Raw genomic sequence first — 20,309 nt, 5'->3', positions numbered from 1 at the left:
GACGCTATTAATTTTGAGCACGAAAACGACGTTTTAAAACACTGTGCAATGGAACATTCCAGTGCAAATCGAGTGCAAACGTGAATGTGTGCGTGTAGGTGCCCGAGCTGTCAATTAACAGCTGACGTTTGTTTATTTATAAATTCATTCCACAATATTTTCGGCACCGTTCCCGAATAGAAATGTACAGTAACAAAACCATGATTTTCACTGTGACAGTACAGTAATTTTACAATAATTTACAGTAAGTTTTAGTGTTTTGCTACAATAGAAAAACAATAAACCTTAACATTTTTACAGTAAATTTCAATGTAAAATAGACTTTTACAGTGAAAAAGGGGGGTGGTTATGTATCTTAACATTAAAAAAATCAATTTTTCTCCATACATTTTTTTCTCGAAAACAGTTAAATTTAATGTGAATGCACTGCATCAGTTTTTTGCTGAACAGTGAAATTTATTGTTACATGAAATTTTATTGTAAATCTACTGTGAGAACAGGCATCGAACAATGTTGAAACAGTAATAACTATAATAATTATTGTTTTATGATTGTTTGTAGGGTAAATGCAATTGTAAAATTCTATCCGGGTTGAGAATGTTACGTTTTGGAAAATGAAGTTAATTCGCTGGCTGCAATCAACTAGCTGATTATTTTATGTGAAAAGCTGTTTGTGTTTGTGTTCTTTATTACAAAATGTTGCGAGAATTCTAAGGAATATCGATCAAAAACGTTACGTTTGTGAAATTCTACGCGAATGTAATGGTGTCGAAATATTTGTAAACTTGTTTTCTGGTGTGAAATATTTAATTGTTTTAATTTGTATATCGATTACAGTTTTGCCGTACCTGCTCCGGCTTCAATTGGCTGCAGTATAAAAGAACCTTTCTAAACCACTTGTGCGCTTACAAACAAGTGTTGAACACCCTCGTCCAACTCCTAAATTAATCGGCTGAATTAAAGAAGTGAATATGAACATACTCCAGTATGTTGATTTTGAACTGCATTTACTGGACAATCCTCATATTAAAATATTGATAGGTTAGCTGGGTAGACCGCTCCACAGTGGATCCACTCCATACAAAAGCTGGACAAAACCTCAAAAGTAGTTTAAAATGACTGAAAATATCATCTAAGGATAATTTTGGTGCACTGAGCTCGATTTTGATGAAATTAGTACGCTGAAATGAAAATTGGACAGTCTACGGTGGTTCTAAAAGTGTTTTTTATTAATTTTGCAAAGGTGAATTTTATTAACTTATCAAAACAGATACTTGAACAGAAACATTTTGATTTCCTAGGATAGTCCTTAGTAACGATGTAGCTAGGGTGGTTCCAGTTTTTCAAAATCTGGCGAATAAAATAATTTTATACATTTGCTTGTAGATCTTCAGTCCAATCTGAATACCATCGTAAAAAAAATCATCCCTTCATAGCTCTTTAAGAGATAATCCTCATGTACTAATTTATGAATGTATGCTTTAGAAACGTTATAAACGATAGCATATCTTAAAGTGTTCGATACAATGCCATAAATTCTTGTTTTATTGGTTTACTTATTTAGCTATCACCAAAGCTATTAAAAGATGTCAGGTTTATTTGATTTTGATGGAGATCTCAAATCATGACCTACTATGCTCTAGTCACAGTTGCTCATACGATGCATACTGCAACTAAACCGCTCAATACTTTTCCATTGATTTTCATTTCCAATGATGATATAAATATCTTTCTTTATTGATCTGACTTTTTCGTGCTAAAATATCCTAAGCATACTTTGCACTGTTTGTGTATGCTTTGAAATAGAGGCGAGGGCGTTTTTGCATGAAACTCTCGTCAATTTGGAAGTGAATTATTGAGGGAGGTTTTGAATTTGATTGTTGATTGTGATAGACCCTTAAAAACTACCTAGAAATTGGTGTAGTTCGATGCAATTGAAAAGATGGGTGGGTAATGTCTGCGATATAACTGGAGAGATGTAGAATACATAAGGAACACGTTCTTCAAATATGTTGATACTCATTGGAATTTTCGGACAAAAGGTGATTTGGGCGAGGAATATTTCAAATTATTCTTTACAAAAATGATGGTGGTCCTGAAAAGGACCATTTTTGTTGGCATTGTTGGCCTTGGTGAGGGAGATGGCTAACGATGAAATGAATTGTTAGCATGAGGAAGTCGCATAGTACTGGCCAATGGCAGAACAGATAATAATTGATTCCTGAAAATCAATTTTTCTTTATTCATGTAAATTATACATACTTTCAAATCTAATAGAAGATTCCATATTTCCGAATCATTAGTGCGAACATTGTGTAATTTGGTTAAGTACAATGAAAGTTACAAACTTTCCAAACTCGACCTTCTGTTCCTTCCGAAATATTGAAATGGGGTGTCTATATTAAACCGTTAGTCGTGGTCACAATAAAAAAATGGGTGGGTAATGTCTGTGACATAACCGGAGCGTCGTGATTTCAATTCGAGACGTTAATTTAAATCTAATAATATTCAACAGAATCACGTTTGAATGGGAAATTTTCAATTAATTCTCTATGGTAATGGTTCTGAAAAGAACCTTTGGTATCGGCGTTGGTGTTGATGGTGATGCGCTGGATCGTTGGATATATTTGACATGATAGTTACGTGCCTGGCGAACTGTTTTGTAGCCTCGAACAAAACGACAAGACTGACTTCTTCGGGTACCATTACGGCTGAACTTTATAAGCTTAGCTCGACTTTGAAATCCTGCACAAAAAAATCATTTAATGCAGTTAGTTCACGGAGGCTGCTAAAAAGCTCGAATAAACGCATGCGACTTCAACGTTTCTCTTAAACCATTGCTTTTATTGTAATTTACGCCCACTCCCAGCGGACATTGTGAGCCAGTTTGATTTCTTTTGCGAGAAAGTTACGTACTTGGCGCACTATTTTGTATCCTCAAACAAACCGACCAAGTAGGCACCACTGGCTTCATTACGCCTGAGTTTTGTAAGTGTAGCTCGACTTTGAAGTAATACACAACCTTATGAACCAGACGCTGGAATGTTAGCCAGCGGATTAGTTGCTCCGTTGCCCTTTAGTTGGGGCGAAATACTGGCATGGCGACTGTGCCAAGGACATTCGACGAACAAGAAACAATTATACTCGGTTTATAATTGTTTTATTTAATCTTCTGGTTATCCGCTTCCATGCGGCAGTCCAAGCTTACCCAGTCCGATTCACATCTGGCGTGGTTCTGTTCAGAGCTGCCAGTTCTATTTTCTAATCGCCCAATCGCCACATCTCCTTTCCTCAAAGTTTTTAGATAACATCAGAACTACAGACGAAGTCCTTTTGCCACGCCGGTTTAGAAGCGTGCCGCAAAGGTCTGGATGCTGGGATAGTGTGTGCTGTTTCGGCGGCGTTCGTCGTCGTAAAGTCTGCCGTTTCCGGAATTTGACCGTAGGCGGAGTCCCCGGGAGTAGATGAAATCGCGCTGTCCGGGTGAAAGGAGAGTTCTTGAGAGTTTGGCTCCGAGACGTATTCTGCAGGTTCTTGTGTTATTTGTTCAATGGGAGTAACCTTTTTTAAGTGTGCAGAACTACGAAGGAAGGAGTTGCCCGACAAGGGATCTGACACCTTAACACGATTTCCAGTCTTTTCCATGACCGTATATTCAGTGTTTCCAAATGTTGTTGACAATTTTCCGCCTGGTAATAAATTCTGCATCAGGACAGTGTCGCCTTCTTTGATTTCAGATGGCTTTGAATGGCGCCTCAGATCCTCCCTTACCTTTCCTTTGTATTGAAGGATTGTATCTCTATCTGAAAACTCGGAATCGACTGGGGGCGCGGTTTCAATGTCACTAAGTGAAGGGATTTTGGACCGGATCGTTTTGTTCCGAAGCAGCTCGGTTGGTGTTTTACCTGTTGTTGAGTGAGGAGTCGTATTGTACATCAACAAATATTGGAGGAGATCCACCTTCCAGTCCCGATGCAATGCGTGGCTGATTTTTAGCCGTTTCAGAAGCGAACTATTCTGTCTCTCAACTTCCCCGTTGGCCTGGGGCCAGTATGGCACTGTGTGGTTGAGTGTAATGTTTTTTATGCGACAGTAGTCCTCAAACTCCTTACTAATGAACTCGCGCCCATTGTCTAGAGTGATTGTTCTCGGGTAGCCTTGACGGACAAAAATAGGTTCGGTTTGCTTGATGGTTTCCTCCGAGGTGATCTTCTTCATTATGCAAATTTCTTTGTACCGGCTAAAATAGTCAACGATAACTAATAGATAGTCACCAGAAGGCAAGAGTCCTAAGAAGTCCATCGCGACATCGATCCACGGTTCACTGGGCATTCGCCGGCGTCTCATAGGCTCAGGAAGAGATGGCTTGCCAACCAAACGACATCCCTCGCAGTCCTTCACCACTTTCTTCGTATCCTTGTCCATGCCTGGCCACCAGACTCGATCCCTAAGTCGTGATGTCATTGAAGTTTCACCAGGATGGCCTTCATGGGCAAGTTGCAGCATCCTGGATCGAAGCGACCTGGGGACAACCAGTCTGCAGCCTCTGATGACATATCCCTCAAGTAAGCTGAGTTCTTTTTGAAATGGTGCATACTCTTTGGCCGTTGCTGTATCGCATTCATCGCTCCAACTACCAGATATCAGCGCTCTTTTCACTGAGTGTAGTTCAGGATCTGAGTCTAAAGCATCTCGGATCTCCGAAACGTCGATCGCGACTGACTCCGTTATTGCATTGATCTATATTTGGTCGTCGGAAATGTCCACTTCATTAGCGTCTGCTGATGCTGAAAGTCTGGATAGCGGATCAGCGATGTTGCTCTTACCTGGTTTGTAAACTATTCGGAATTTGAACGGTTGTAGTCTAAGAACCCATCGTTCGATTCGGCCTGGGGGGCGGGAAGAAGGCTTGAAAATTGCCGTTAAAGGCCTGTGATCGGTTTCCAGTTCAAACTCTCTGCCAATGAGGTACAGCTGAAATTTTTCTACACTCCATACTATCACCAACGCTTCCTTTTCGGTCTGGCAGTAACGGCGTTCCGCAGATGACAAGCTCTTACTAGCATACGAAATCACGGTTGGCCTATCTTCGAGTTCGTCGATATACTGTAGCAAAACCGCCCCTAAACCTACCGGAGAGGCATCGACAACGACTCTTGTCCTACGGCGGTTGTCAAAGAATCCCAATACTGGTGCGGTGCAGACAGCTTTCTGCAAAGCGCTGAATGCAATTTCGTGTTTCGCTAGCCACTCGAACTTTTGATCACTCGACATTAGTTGTCTCAGTTCGAAAGTCTTTGTGGCTAGGTCTGGAATGAAACGACCTACATATCCTACCAATCCCAAGAAACTTCGTACCTCTTCGGCGCTACTAGGCGATCTGAACTGGCATACCGCCGCTATCTTGCTCTCAGTTGGCTTGACTCCGTTTTGGGAGATGGTGTGCCCCAAAAATTCTGTTTCTGTAGTTTTGAATTTGCACTTTTTCAGGTTGAGAATGACATTATGGTCTTCTAATGCTTTTAAGACCGCTTTCAGGGCTTCATTGTGTTCTTGTTCAGTCTTGCCGTACACGAAGATGTCATCTTGATAGTTGAATGAGTTGGGACAGCCACTTAGTATTTGTTCAATGATTCTTTGAAAGTGTTCGGAGGCACTGCAAATACCGAACATTAACCTAGTGTATCTAAACATCCCCAGATGCGTTATAAAGGTCGTTATATAACGGCTCGACTCATGTAATTCCACTTGATGATATGCGTCCTTTATATCGAGACGTGAAAACAAGGTCGCTCCGTTCAATCTGGAGAATAATAATATGTGATCAGATAAACAAAGGATTGCGTCGTTTTTTTTTTAATTTTTATTTATTTATTTTTTGTTACCTGGAAAGTAGATCGTCGAGTGTTGGAATTACATGATGTTCTCTTTTGATTGCCACGTTCACGCGTCGCATGTCTACGCATAGGCGAACCTCTCCGCCGTCTTTGATGACGACAACCATTGGTGATACCCACGGACTCGGTCCTAATACCTTTTCGATTATTCCTCTTCTCAGTAGTTTGCTGAGCTGATCTTCCACAAGCTGACGTAAGGCTATTGGTACCCGGCGGACATGTTGAGCCACTGGTGTGATGCTCTCATCTATGTCAATGCGTATCTTTATTCCTTTAATGGTTGGAAATTTGTCTGTATCCTTTCCAGTGATCTCTCCAACGCTGTTCGGGACAGTCGAACCAATGACACTTGGCAGCCCCACCAATAACACACCTAGTTGTTTGGCAGTTTCCCGCCCTAGCAGATTCTGTTTGCCATCCTTCACTACTAGAAAATTTGCTGTGATGCCGGCCTCCTTTGCCTCATCTACGACGTTGATTTCAGCATCGAAGGTGCATGTGATAATCAATGTTCCGGATTGAGCATATGCGCTCAGACGTTTGGTTGACGGTCTAATATTGGTGATATGTGCATTCTCGTAGGTATTCCCATGTTCGTTCATCAATTATGTTGTGTTTTGACCCTGAGTCAATCATCATTTCGATTACGACTTGACCTACCTTAAACCAGACGAGCTCATCATGATTATCACTGATCGCGAATATGAAGGAGGAATGTTGGTTCTCGGTCTCGCTTCCTGGAGATCCTGACTCTTCGATAGAATTAATTTTTGACTTTTTCGGTGGATGTTGGCGTACGTAAGTGTCTAATTTCCGTTTCTTAGGGTCAGTTTTGCACCTTTTCGCATAGTGCCCTTGATAGTTGCATATACGACATTTAGCGTGCTTTGCTGGACAGAAATCGTCTGATTTATGTAATTTACCTCCGCATCTTCCGCATTCGTTCCCTCTGCGGTTCTGTGACCAGCGGCTTCCCGGAGTGTCAAATATTCTGTTGACGACGGACGCTAGATTGTAGCTAGCGTTTAAAACGCTTCCGGATCCACTATCTGACAAGTTCAGCTCTCTTACTTGGTGCTGTACAGTAAAATGTGTGTTCACAAGCTTCGTCAATTCGTCCATATCTATGTTTGATTTCTCCAAAATTTTACGGCGGAGCTCCGGTGGCGCTAGCATCAAGATTTTGTCAATTACTGCAACATCTCTGCTTTCGTTCTCCGAGGATCCGAAATGACATTTGTTCGCATGTTGTTTCGCACGGAGCAGGAATTTGTCGAGAGTTTCCTCGGCACTAGGTTTCAATGACCAAAACGAATACCGTTCGAACGTGTCGTGTCTTTTTGGGGCGAAGTACTCGTCAAGGCTGCTTATCATGGATTTGAAATCATCTTCACCTCCTGCTGTGTTTTCACCACTGCCACCTGGCAAGCTTTCATAGACACGTTGTAACTGTCGCCCAGCTAGTGCCAGGAATATACTCTTCAGTTTTCTCCTTTTCTTTTTTCCAATGGCATCTGCCACATACTGGAATTGCTTTTTGTAGTCAATCCATTTTTGTCTCAGTTGCGACACAGGGACATTGTCGCATTCAAAAGGTGGGAGTTTAAGCAACTGCTCTTCCATTTTCTGAAAAGAATGAGATCATATGGTATACGTTGCATATTCGTAACGTTTTTTTTTGAACTGTCAATCGTCGTTCCTGACCCGAGCAGCCGTTTTATTGCTCGCTTAGGATACCTAGTACCCTCGTCAATAGAGCTGAACTTTTTATTTCCTGACCCGAGCAGTCGATTTATTGCTCGCTTAGGATTACCCGTTCCCTCGACAACAGAGGTGAACTTAACTGGCTTCCTGACCCGGGCAACGATACGCTGCCCGCTTAGGATTAGCCGTGCAAAGGAATATGCCGTCTTTCCCCCACCAACTGCTCTCGTCAAGCAACCCAATGCGAATAATCATAGGAACAAACATGTAGTAGACCTATATATAAACTTTTCATTATTTTATTGATCGGTTGGTCCACCATAGTGACGGCTCTGTGCGAGATGGTCTGAAAATTTTCACTTTTCCGAGTCGTTTTCGAAAGATTTTTCAAAGCATAATTTTTTGTTATTAGTGCATGTTATACATACTTCAAATTTTAATACAACATAGAGGAACATATTTTCAACAAATTGGCCTAAAAATCAAATCATTCTGTTAAGTATGATAAAAGTTATTAACGTTCAAAATCTGACGCGGCGTTGCAGCCGATATTTTGAAACGGGACCCCTATATTGAAAGCTTAAATGTATTCTACATTAAAATTACAGCTTTACTTTAACGTAGTAATTAAAAGCGATTAAAGTGCTCTAAAATGCCGAGCAATCGCTTTGATTCCAATTTCTGTCTCATTCCCCTCAAAATCCACCACCCCCCGATCAGTGAAAATCTCCGGGTCAAAGCCTCTCCAGAGGTGGCAACCCTATTTGTACATCATTGTGTACCATTTCAATATTCAACAGTGCTATTCTAAATGTAGCTGTTATTGTAGGTATAAATTACTTTATGACCATGTTTTTCCTAAAGCATCTTTAGTTGAGCCTTATAACAATATAACAAAGAATTTGATTCCTATGTGTTTTTAATGGGTAGAAACTAAAAGAATGCTTACGCCCAATTTACATTCCAGTCGAGATTTCGCCCTTCAGCAATCGCCATTTGTAAGAGGGCTAAACCGTGAACAAGATTTTCAGAAGGGCGCGGTATATGGGCTAAACTGACTCAATGAGGTATATATAGGTGTGGCAGAACACACGGTTTGCTAGTGTCGGCCAAAGAGAATAGGGAAAGAGACGAATAGTGTGAAGCCAAAAATACCTTATTGAGCAGACCAATCGTACAATGTAAATAAACATTACTCATGCATGAGTTGAAGGAGATAAGTATTGTACATCTATTAAAAAAGAAATTTCAATTTTCGTCAGAATTTGGTTCAATCGTGATTGTGAGGTGCATTCTAGAGTATATGTATGAGTAAAAACAAGCTTTAGAATTATTTCATCTCTTTGTTTCGAAATGCGCATCGTTTGATAAACAAATCCAACGATCGACATATGGTTTGTTTTCGAAATATAATAGGAGTCATTTAAAGTGCTGTCTGTGGAAGCGGTTGCCAAAATTCTAGTGTTGAAATCATCATAAAGGGAGTGTTGCTGTTTTGACTGATTTTCACTCTTCGTCTCTTTCCCTACTCTCTTCGGTGTTGGCAACCAAAAATATGTAAACAATCCAGAAGCACAACGGGTCGACGTCATAGCGGTCACACGATTCAAAGGAAGCGGAACGACCGCTATGACGAAAGCAAGTCGATGTATACTGTGATCACTCACACCACTCATGTATGATTCATCTTACGAATACCAAAGTGCCATCTTCACCAGACCTGTATATACGACATTGAAACTGACTGTCTTGCTGGGTAGGGCTGGGTAAATAGGCGAGCTTGACAGGCTATTTTTTAATCGGGCTCAGCAAATGGGCGCGCATAGAAACCCAATACAAATGAAAGGGCGCGTGCATCTTTTCTTCAAATTTCATGAAAATATCGAAATATTCGAATGTTTATGTGCAGCAACCACCGAGTAGACATGATCACAGTAGATATTAATTATGATTTGTATAATAGAACTGCCGTTTACAGAATAATTTTTATTTTGTTTATTTCCTTATCTTCGGTATACACCGTACAGACGCATTTTAAAACTATATATTTCTTATTAACATATTATATCTGTGCTTGGAAACGTTAAAATCATACACTGAAGAAGCTTCGTTAAATCTGCGGCAACATCTTTCCAGTGGACTATTTTGTCCATATAAAGTACGGTGTCTAGGGATCCACAACAGAGTGGGGTTGCGGAGAACACGAGGAGGCGCATACAAATTAACGCCCGAGAGAAGATCGGGACTGTCGATATTACCTGACAGCAAGTCGAAAACAAAAACTCTTTGCAGGAAGATACTGCGAGTCGCCAGAGTCTGCAGACCGAGTAGCATACATCTATCGGCATAAGGAGCCAACACAACTGGATCATTCCATGGAAGTTTTCTGAGGGCGAATCGCACAAAACATCTTTGTATATGCTCTAGTCGGTCAATTTGAACGGCATGGTATGGTGCCCACACTTGCACAGCATACTCCAGAACACTTCTGATCAGGGCACAGTAGAGTGCTTTTAGTGCGTAGAAATCATCGAAGTCCGCCGTGTTCCGCTTTAAGAAGCCCAGCATTCCGAAAGCCTTAGCAGTTGTCGCGGTGATATGGTCGGAAAAGCTCAACTTCCTATCGAAGAGCACTCCCAAGTCACGGATCGAGTCGACGCTTTCAATTGTTCTTCCTTTTAGGCTGTATTCATAACGTCGTGGAGTAAGCAAGCGTCCGAAACTGATTACTTTGCATTTATTAACGTTGACTTCCATTCCGTTAAGCGTGCACCATTCTTGAATAGTACAGATATCTTCTTGAAGCACTACGGCGTCAAGTGCAGAAGCGATAGTTCGGAAGATTTTGAGATCGTCCGCGTACAGCAATTTCCCAGACTTGAACCGACTACAGATATCGTTAATAAACAGAATAAAAATAAGCGGGCCCAGATGACTGCCTTGCGGGACACCTGTGGGTGTTCTGAATGTGCTTGAACGCGTGTTTTTTATACTCACGAATGCCGAGCGAACGGAAAGATACGACTGAAACCAGTTAGTCAGCCAGGTGGGTTGTGCGGTACTTTGTCGAAAGCTTTTGAGAAATCGACGTAAATTGCGTTGATGACGCTTCTCGACGGCGAGAAAGAACTTAGAAGTGTAAGCTATCAGGTTAGAAGTTGTTGATCGTTTTGTGACAAACCCGTGTTGATACTCCGAGATAATGTGGGATGCAGCTGTATACGTGACGTTGTAGACCAGCTTTTCGAGAACTTTGGAGAGACAGTTTAATAATGAGATACCTCTGTAATTTTCGACGTTGTGAATATTTCCAGCCTTGTGAATGGGAACGATAGCAGCTTCTTTCCAGGCGATAGGAAAAATGCCTTCAGCTAGAGAGCGATTGAAAATGATACACACCGGAAGAGACAGCACGTGGGTGCAGCTTTTTATAAAATGGGGCGAGAGATGATCGGGGCCAGGCCCTTTCGACGAATCAACAGCAGTCAGAGCCTTCAAGACGTCAGCTCGGCTTACAGTGGGACGGGGGAGATTTATGTTGTACGATGGTAATGTTTCCAAATACTCTTCTGAGGGGACGGTATAGTCGCTTCTAAACACTCCGCGAAAGAAATCAGCAAACAAATTTACGGTATCAACTGGAGATTGCGCGCTTGCGTTTCCAAGGAAAACGTCAGTATGAGTACTACCAGATCGTTTTCTGCTGCTAACGAATTTCCAAAATGTAGCGGGGTGATCGCGAAGGCTATTTTGCACATGATTCAAATACTCACGAAAAGCGGAATTCCGGGCCGTTTCGTATTGCAGTTCTATCCGTCGAAGAGTAACTTTGTTTTCGTCTGACTTATGGCGGAAATAACGCTTGCGTTGTTTTCGCAGTGCATTACGCAAACGGCGAATCTCAGCGTTCCACCATGGAAATTTGAAATCCACCCTCCTGTTGACTCGTTTCAGTGGAACCTATAGGCGGCGTATGTCATGTTGTGAATAATAACCATTCGCCCCTGTTCTTTCAACAAATGTTGGTTTAGCCTTTATATTCCATATGAGAAGAAGGGCCTAAGTCGAAATCTCGAAGTAAACGAATGTTTCGCCGTTTTGTTTTCTTTAGTTGTAAATCGATCTATAAACCATTTTAACTACTTTTCACCTCAATCTTGTAGTATTTTAGTCGCATAATGCCATAATAGCGAAAACGCAGTTTGTTTACATTTGCGATTTAAGCCCCAATGAAAAATCTGTGTCGAATTATGTTACCGTTTCCTTGTGTTATCAAGCGTAGAGAAACGAAATGATTTTTTTCTGTAACACCAGTGTTTCAAAAATCACTCCAATCAGCATGCGTTGAAAAAACCATAGTTTGACAAATCATTAACATCCATGATTTCATCAGGAGTGAAAACAGGTTACTAGATTATAATGGCAGCATACAATTTAAAAGCCCAAGCTCAATTTAGATTTTAAATTTTCGTTTTATCAAGCACAAAAGCAAAACAGAACCTTGGTACGGTTCATGACGACACCACAGAGAACAGACGTCCATCTTCAGCATTCAACTTGTGTAAAATCTCTAACGGTTTCGAAGGTAGTTGGGATATCCAAACCAGGTGCGCTACTGTCGTCATGTTTTTTGCCTTTCTCAATAGAAAGGTATTGCAATTGCTCTGAAAACCGACTTTTTAACGGAGGCCATATACCATTCGATTCAGTTCGTCGAGTTCGGCAAATGTCTGTGTGTATGTATGTGTGTATGTATGTATGTGTGTGTATGTGCGTGTGTATGTGACCAAAAATGTCACTCATTTTTCTCAGAGATAGCTGAACCGATTTTGACAAACTTAGTCTCAAATGAAAGGTGCAACGTTCCCATAGGCTGCTATTGAATTTCTAATCAATCCGACTTCCGGTTCCGGAATTACAGGGTGATGAGTACGAACACGCAGAAAATGTCGATTTTAATAAATTCTGCAATGAATGTATAAAGGTGAAAATTTTTCCAAAATATGACCACAACTGCTTCGATTTGTAGTATTAGGTCACTAACATCCATTCAAAGTCTATTTGGCCACATTGGCCACCATCATCGGTTCCGGAAGCCCCGGCGGATGTGTCTAAATTCAGAATAACATTCACATCGGTTTCTCGAAGATGGCTAGACCGATTCGACTAAACTTGGCCTCAAATGAAAGGTATTGCGTCCCCGTAAATGTCTATTTAATTTCATCCCGATCCGACCTCCGGTTCCGGAGTTACAGGTTGTGGCGTGCGATCACATAGCAAATTGTGATTCAAACCGATACTCCGATAAAAGCAAAAAAGGTAGAAATTTCGCTAAAATGTCTCTCAAACAACTTAAATTATCTGTTCTAGGTCACCGACGGCCAAACAAACTTTCGTTGACTGTATTGACCACCGGAGACGGTTCCGGAAGTTCCCGGGAAAAGTGGCCATCTTTCAAAATTTACTCAAATTTTTTTCAAAACTCGCATCAGTTTCCCGGAAATGGTTGGGCCGATTTTCACAAACTTAGTCCCAAATGATAGCTATAATATCCCCATAGATGTCTATAAAATTTCGTACGGATCGCTTATATGGGTCCGGAAATATAGACTAAACCGTCCGGTAACATATAAAATTCCCATATAAGCCGGAACTCAATTTTTTTTTCAAAGACCCCATGTATTTACGATGCCAAACATCTTTAAAATGCATGAAACGTCGAGATTTTATGCTACCTCGAAATTTTTTTTTATAAAAATCGACTTTTTGGGACTTTGCCGATTGCGCACCTTTTTGCCTTTCTCATATAAAGAAAGGCTATGCAATCACTGTAAAAATCGACTTTTTAACAGAGGCCCGGAGGGCCGAGTGTCATACACCATTCGATTCAGTTCGTCGAGATCGGCAAATGTCTGTGTGTGTGTATGTATGTGTGTGTGTATGTGTGTGTGTATGTGTGTGTGTGTCATTTAAACTCACACAATTTTCTCAGAGATGGCTGAACCGATTTTCGCAAACTTAGTTTCATCTGAAAGGTATAACGCTCCCATAAGCTGCTATTGAATTTTTAGTTGATCCGACTTCCGGTTCCGGAGTTACGGGTTGAAGAGTGCGGTCACACAGCAAATTCCCATATAAACTGGTACCACCATGATGTTCAAATGATGTAAAACATATTAAAATTGATGTAACATTACTCTAGTTTGCGGGTCTGGATCACTAATGATCAATCAAAGTAGCTTTGACCACATTGGCCACCTATGACGGTTCATGACGCCCCCGGGGAACCCGCCAAGTTCCTAAGCTAATATCACACCCATTCCCCAACGAATTCTCTACCGATTTTTACAAACTTGATTTCAAATGAAAGATACAGTAATGCCATTGACTGCTGCTGAATTTCATTCGGTTCTGACTCTTGCTTCCGGAGTTACAGTGGTGTTAGTAAGGATACACTGGAATTTCTCATATAAATCGGTACAATCGTAATACCTCAGAGGCTAAAAACTATTGAAATGGTCACCAAATAACTTCTAATCGCAGATCTACATCACTGATTGCCAATCAAACATTCTTTGAATATATTGTCCACTATCGACGATTCCGGATGTCCGGAATTCCGGGCATATTCCACAATTAAAGTCAAATCGGTTCTTCGGTGATGACTGAACCGATTTTCTCAAACCAAGTGTCAAATGGAAGGCAAAATATGCAGTTGAGTATTGCGTCGCCCCCCCCCCCCCGTCTTGCCCTTACACCTCCCTCCTTCATCACTCCCCTCCCCTTGGACCACCCTCACGCCCGCATTTCCTTCATCCATCCCGTATACCGAAATAAGATGAAGGATTTCTGACGCATCCTCCACTCCCACTCTACTAACCCCCCCATTCCCTACACGTTCAAACGCATTCCACCAACCTTTCCAAATTATAATCACATGAAGATAACATTGAAGTCATGCTTATTAAGCTAATTAAATATTATTCTTTTGCCTTTCTCATATAGAAAGTTTATGCAATTGCTCCAAAAACCGACTTTCTAACCGAGGCCCGGAGGGCCGAGTCTCATATAACATTCGACTCAGTTCGCCGAGATCGCAAAATATCTGTGTGTATGTATGTGTGTATGTATGTGTGTATGTATGTGTGTATGTATGTGTGTATGTATGCATGTATGTATGTGTGTGTGTATGTGCAGATTTGTTTACAAAATGTCCACATCGGTTTCTCGGAAATGGCTGAACGGATTTTTACAAACTAAGATTCAGATGAAAGGTATAATATTCCCATAGGTTGCTATTGAATTTCATTTTCAACCGACATCCTGTTCCGGATTACGAGTTGAAGAGTATGGTTACAAAACAAAATTTGTTGATTTGTCCACATCGGTTTCTCGGAATTTTCTGAACCGATTTGGTAAACTTGATTTTAAATGAAAGGTCCATCAGCTGCTGTTGAATTTTGTGTGGATCCGAGTTCTGGTTCCTGAATTACAGGGTGATACGTACGATCACGCAGCAAATCCCGATTCTAACGAATTCTGCGATGAATGTAAAAAGGTGAAATTTTTTCCAAAATGTAAACACAACTGTTGAATTTGTAGATCTAGGTCACCAACAGTCATTCAAAGTCTCTTTGGCCACACTGGCCACCATCCACGGATCCGGAAGCATCCAAATTCAGAATAACGGTTATATTGGTTTCTCGAAAATGGCTAGACCGATTTGGTCAACTTAGTCTCAAATAAAAGGTGTTGCGTCCCTGGAAACTGATATTAAATTCCATCCCCATCCGACTTTTGGCTCCGGAGTTACGGGTTGTGGAGTGCGATCACATAGAAAACTCCGATTCAAACCGATACCGCGATGAATGCAAAAAGGTGCTCTTATATATACTTACCAAGTGTAATAAGAATGAAAGACATTTCAATAATGTTATATTGTACGAACCAGCTATTAAATCATAGTTTGGAGAAATGAGAAAGGCACAATTGCACCTCTAGGTGGATTAAAACAGGTTTTTCAGTTCAATATTACCGTGGCTGTTTTTTCTTTTTCAAAATTTTAGAACTCGAATAATGATTTATTTTCCTGTATATAGTTGTCATGTGATGTATAATAATAAAATGTAATATATGCATTTAAAAGCTTTTAATGAATATAAACAACGCACATATTCTCGTGATTCATGATTGAGAAAGGCACAATTGTGGCTGGTTTCGACAGAACTGACAGCGGTTATTCCTCTACCCAGTCAAACTAGTCCGGAGCCGGTTCGGACATCCAGCATGAATTCCAGCTCAAATGCATCAACCGATAGAGACGGAATAGGTTGTTTTCTTTGAGCAAGATTCCATACTGAATCAATTCAGGATTTCGAACGGTTCTGGAATGGATTTGACGGATAGTTGGGGTAGGTTGGTGAGGCGGCGCTAGTGTTTATCGTATATTAATTCTGTTTACACACGTTTTTTAAATATTTTTGTTCGATCATGGATGTCTGTTCTCTGTGACGACACCTTCTTTTTCGATAGACCTCGAAGCACAGACTAACAGACATAATACTATGACGGAATTTCCTCAAAAAACATCGATCCGACAACTTTCCTAGAACACTAGCTCCACCTTTTATTCACGGTCCCAATTTTTCACTAGTGGTCTATCCCCCATATGCTTGTTCCTATGTCAGTGGCGCCATAATATCAAATGTGGCCACAGTCCCAATTACAAATATATTTAAAATGACCGTTAAAGCAGCCGAAGCTTTGTTTTTGAGTGTTATGTCTGTTAGTCTGTGCTCGAAGGTCAGCACTCAATGATTAGCGTACACGGCTATTACAATAATAAATAGTACACCTGTTTTGCATCCTTCCACAATGCATATGAACTTTTGGATTTCATCACTCCAGCAGAAATATTTTTACACCGAATTTGAGATATGTTTTATTGTTGTAATAATATATTTGTTAAAGAAAATTAAAATGAGAGCAAATGACTTGCTCCAATAAATACATACTGCTGGGATAATTGAGAAATTAAACGTGCAAATCTTGAAGACCTGTTAGCAAAGTTTGAAATTAAATTCGGTCTATAAGCGGCGACAGAACAAAAATCGCAAACCGAGGTGGACAGGAGGAGCAAAAACCAGGAGTGAAAACCTGGGGCCACATTATGCAACCATTTCGAATCGATTTTTTCATACAAGCTTGCATACAATAAACCTTTCGTTTCGAAATGCGCAATGTCACCCCTGAGAGTCAAACCAAGTAGTTGCTTTCCCTTATTCCCAGAAACGTGCATAACAATTATTGGTTTCCACTACAGACACTTTATATAACAGACTAGCGTAGAGAAAAACAGTAAAACTAGCAATCATGAATGTAAACTGGTATCACGGAAGCTCCCATAAGCTTTGCATGGGCTTCCTCTTGTACTTCCCCTCTCAAAACCCTCATGCTCGTTTGGCTGCACTTTTTGACAGTCTGTTTGGCTGCAATTTTTGACACTTCGCTAGTCTGTGTATAAAGTATCTGTAATTTCCACCGCTCCTTTTGAAACAGGGTCCTTGGTGTGAAATGTGTGGTTTATTTGAAACACTGTGTAATACCAAGAGATATTCACACAAATATGAAACTACATCATGGGCCCTATTCTCACAGTCACGTCACTTGGTGACTAGAAGGAAATTTTCTTCTAGTCACTAGGTGACGTGACTGTGAGAATAGGGCCCCATATCTTCGAATTCGTTTTGCTATTTGCACATGAAAAGTTCTTACAGACGACATCAACAATGAATCTATTAAGCTAGAGCTCGAACATTTGCGTGGGATTCCAGTGTTTGCTTCCTGAAACAAGAGCTGCTAGTTTTCCGGCTTTTGTGTCCGCCTAACTATGAATATAGTAACTATAGTTATAACCTGACCTAATTTCACTTCAAGCAAAAACGACTTGTCTATTGCATGTCGTTAGGGACCATTCATAAATTACGTAACGCAAAAATTGCCCAAAATTGACCCCCCCCCCTCCCCCTATGTAACAAAGTGTCACAAATTTTTCCATCCCCCCTCCCCTGTTACGTAACAAATTCCAAGAAAAAAATTTTTTCTTCGATGAAAACATGTTACGTAACGATCTAGTTAACACCCCTCCCCCCTATGTCACAACTTGTCGTACCCCCTCCCCCCCCCCCCCTAAAAGCGTTACGTAATTTATGAATGGTCCCTTATAGCATATAAAAATAACAATGTGATTCATCCATAGCTAGTAAACAAGAAACACAGAAAAAAAGTTGTATGAAATTTTCTTTCTTTTTGAACCTGGAATTTTTTTCACGAAACCCTGAAAAATCTGGAATACTCAGGGATTTTTTTTTTCAGCTTGAGTAAATAGCATGTTATACCTAGTCCTAGCCCCATATAGTCAAATATAGCATGTGCAATGCTAAAGGGATTGTATTATCACTTAGCTTTGAATATGAACCGCCTTTGGATAACTATTTTTCGAAGCATTTGTTGTTAACAAATATCAATTGGAAATTTTTAATAATATAAGTTCTTTTACTTTTTCGTACTCAAAATAACGCGGAAAGTTAAGCGATACCTGCATAAGCTTCCATCGCGCGATCCCGAACCGGTTATTTCTTCTATAGAAAACTCTTAAAAAATGCTCATAGCTAGGGGCGACAGAATCGACATCCTCTACAGTGAACACGTATCGTTTTTCCAGAGCAATGTAAATAGCTTTCAGTTTTGGTAATTCCAACAGTAAATCTTCAATTGTGAGTACGAACGCTTCTGTTATGTTATCATCGTAAATCACTGAAATTTGTCAAATTCAGATAAGTTCTACATAGAAAAAATACGACCTACCATCAGCAGTTATCACATATTCCACATCTTGTAACTGTTTCTTAAGGTCATCAGGATAATCTTCGTACCTTATTGTAAAGTCAAGTTCAGTAACAGTCACGTTGCAGTTTGGGTTTTTTAAATGTGTGTTCCTGGCAACATTCGCATTAATGAGCTCTAAAAGCCCACCAACATTAATATCTAAAGTTATGGGGGTAAGTTAGTGTTTGAACATTTGTCATAATAATATGCAACTCACCCGTGCAGATTACTTCCCGAGCAAACAAACTTGATACTATACTAGTTAATCCAACACCGGATCCCAACTCCAAAATTTTTCTATTTTTAAATTTTCTCTCGTTATGTAGAATATAATCCGCTAGCAACAACGCACCGCGCCAAATTTGCAGTCCAACGAGATTAAGTTTTGTAGATTGTTGATGCTCTGCAATTATATTAAAATTTAATTAAAACCGTGTCAGAAATTTAAATAAATACTAAAAATTACCTATTTCGATTACCCCATTTGACCTTCTCTCTAGAATTAAATCTCCATCCTTATCTAACTCTAAAAGCGTGGACTTCGATTGATGTTTGTCACAAGGGCTATCGTCATGTACGTTATTTGAATGAACTGTGCATCTATCAAAAATATCCCTTGATGTATCGCTTTGTTCATATGCACCATTGTCGTCAGTTTCCGAACCATTCCCGTTTTCGGAATTTTTCGGTGCCTTCTTACCTACTTTCGGGTAGACAAATGTAAATTTCGATATGCTGTCTGAAAAGTTGCAAAATTAGCAATGTTACAAAACAAGTGAAACAATCTGAAAATAGCACTCACTTCCATTTGATGTACTCGTTGTAGCAAAATCAGTTTCTGCGTACAATTCCGAGGTAACTTCGAAGGTCGTCATATGTTTAAATTTTGGGTGCCAATCAAACTGACTCTAGAAATATGTGATTTTAATCAACAGCTCGCATCAGACATCCTACCACCAAACCATTATCGTTAGTACCTGCAACCGGAAAAGATGCTCAAATATTGGCACGGCAATAGAAGTTGTTCGTTCAGTAACAGCATCTAAATCTATACTGAGCGTCCGCATGAGAGGGTAACAAAAGAGCAAAACGATTTTGGTTATAAATAAATAAATTTAGATATGCACACACTGGTTGCTCTTAGTCCCATCTGACGAAACATATTTTTGTTCAAAGTATTCACTCTTAGTTTTTTCTCTACTTAATCGAAACTTAATGGTTTATAAACACCACGGAGAAGGATCGCATAGTTAGAGAGAACTGGAAGAGAGACGAATAATGTGAAGCTAAAATACCTTATTGATCAGACCAATTGAGCAAAGTAAATAAACATTACCCACGCCTCATTTGAAGTAGCGAAAGTATTGTACAATCAACCATAAAAAATCTTAAGGGAGGTATAAGGTTTTCAGCAAGGAACAAAAAACACATTTTTTGGAATTTTTCAAAACTTTGGGTGAAGCGAATTGACCAAAACTTTTGTTAAGGGTCAGATACTCATTTGAAATAAAAATCGTTATCTTTCACGAAAAATTCCGCCACGAGTAAAAACCCCCTTAATCGAAAAATTATTTCGAATACTCAACGTAGATGTTATGTGTTTTTTTACATAGAATGTGTATGCAAAATTTGAAATAAATCAGTTGAGTAATTTTTGAATGGCAGTTAACACTGCAAAACGTGTTTTTTTCAGTGAAAAAAAAGCTTCGTTGACGAGTCGCTAGTCGATATTTTTGCATGAAAAAAATACAGAATATTATTGAAATGATACTTTATTATGTACAAAATTTTTGATTAATTCGGTCACCCAAATTTGTCAAA

The 20,309-nt window shown here is 40.0% G+C and overlaps 3 protein-coding genes across 5 annotated transcripts in view; 1 reads left to right on the top strand and 2 right to left on the bottom strand.

Moving 5' to 3' along the window:
- The window catches only part of LOC131691142 (polycomb protein suz12-B), a 171,322-nt gene that overhangs the window by 45,923 nt on the left and 105,090 nt on the right, over positions 1–20,309 (top strand). The gene's annotated exons all lie outside the window — the stretch shown is intronic.
- On the bottom strand, positions 3,301–4,506 carry LOC131687353 (uncharacterized protein K02A2.6-like). Its single transcript, XM_058971433.1, has one exon. The coding sequence runs from the start codon at positions 4,504–4,506 to the stop codon at positions 3,301–3,303; it is 1,206 nt and encodes a 401-aa protein (XP_058827416.1).
- On the bottom strand, positions 18,089–19,743 carry LOC131691144 (methyltransferase-like protein 22). 2 transcript variants are annotated; one of them, XM_058977335.1, is made up of 6 exons: positions 19,466–19,743; positions 19,291–19,396; positions 18,955–19,227; positions 18,706–18,891; positions 18,468–18,647; positions 18,089–18,416 (listed from the first exon to the last, which is right to left on the bottom strand). In XM_058977335.1, the coding sequence occupies exons 1-6, from the start codon at positions 19,553–19,555 to the stop codon at positions 18,124–18,126; spliced, it is 1,128 nt and encodes a 375-aa protein (XP_058833318.1). In that variant the 5' UTR covers positions 19,556–19,743; the 3' UTR covers positions 18,089–18,123. The 2 variants fall into 2 exon arrangements, with proteins under 2 accessions (XP_058833318.1, XP_058833319.1); XM_058977336.1 differs by having other exon boundaries at positions 19,291–19,465; positions 19,620–19,738.

Source organism: Topomyia yanbarensis, chromosome 3 (genome assembly GCF_030247195.1).
Source record: "Topomyia yanbarensis strain Yona2022 chromosome 3, ASM3024719v1, whole genome shotgun sequence".
Lineage (NCBI taxonomy): Eukaryota > Metazoa > Arthropoda > Insecta > Diptera > Culicidae > Topomyia > Topomyia yanbarensis.
The sequence above is the reverse complement of the archived record's forward strand: the minus strand, read 5'-3'. Positions and strand labels throughout refer to the sequence as shown.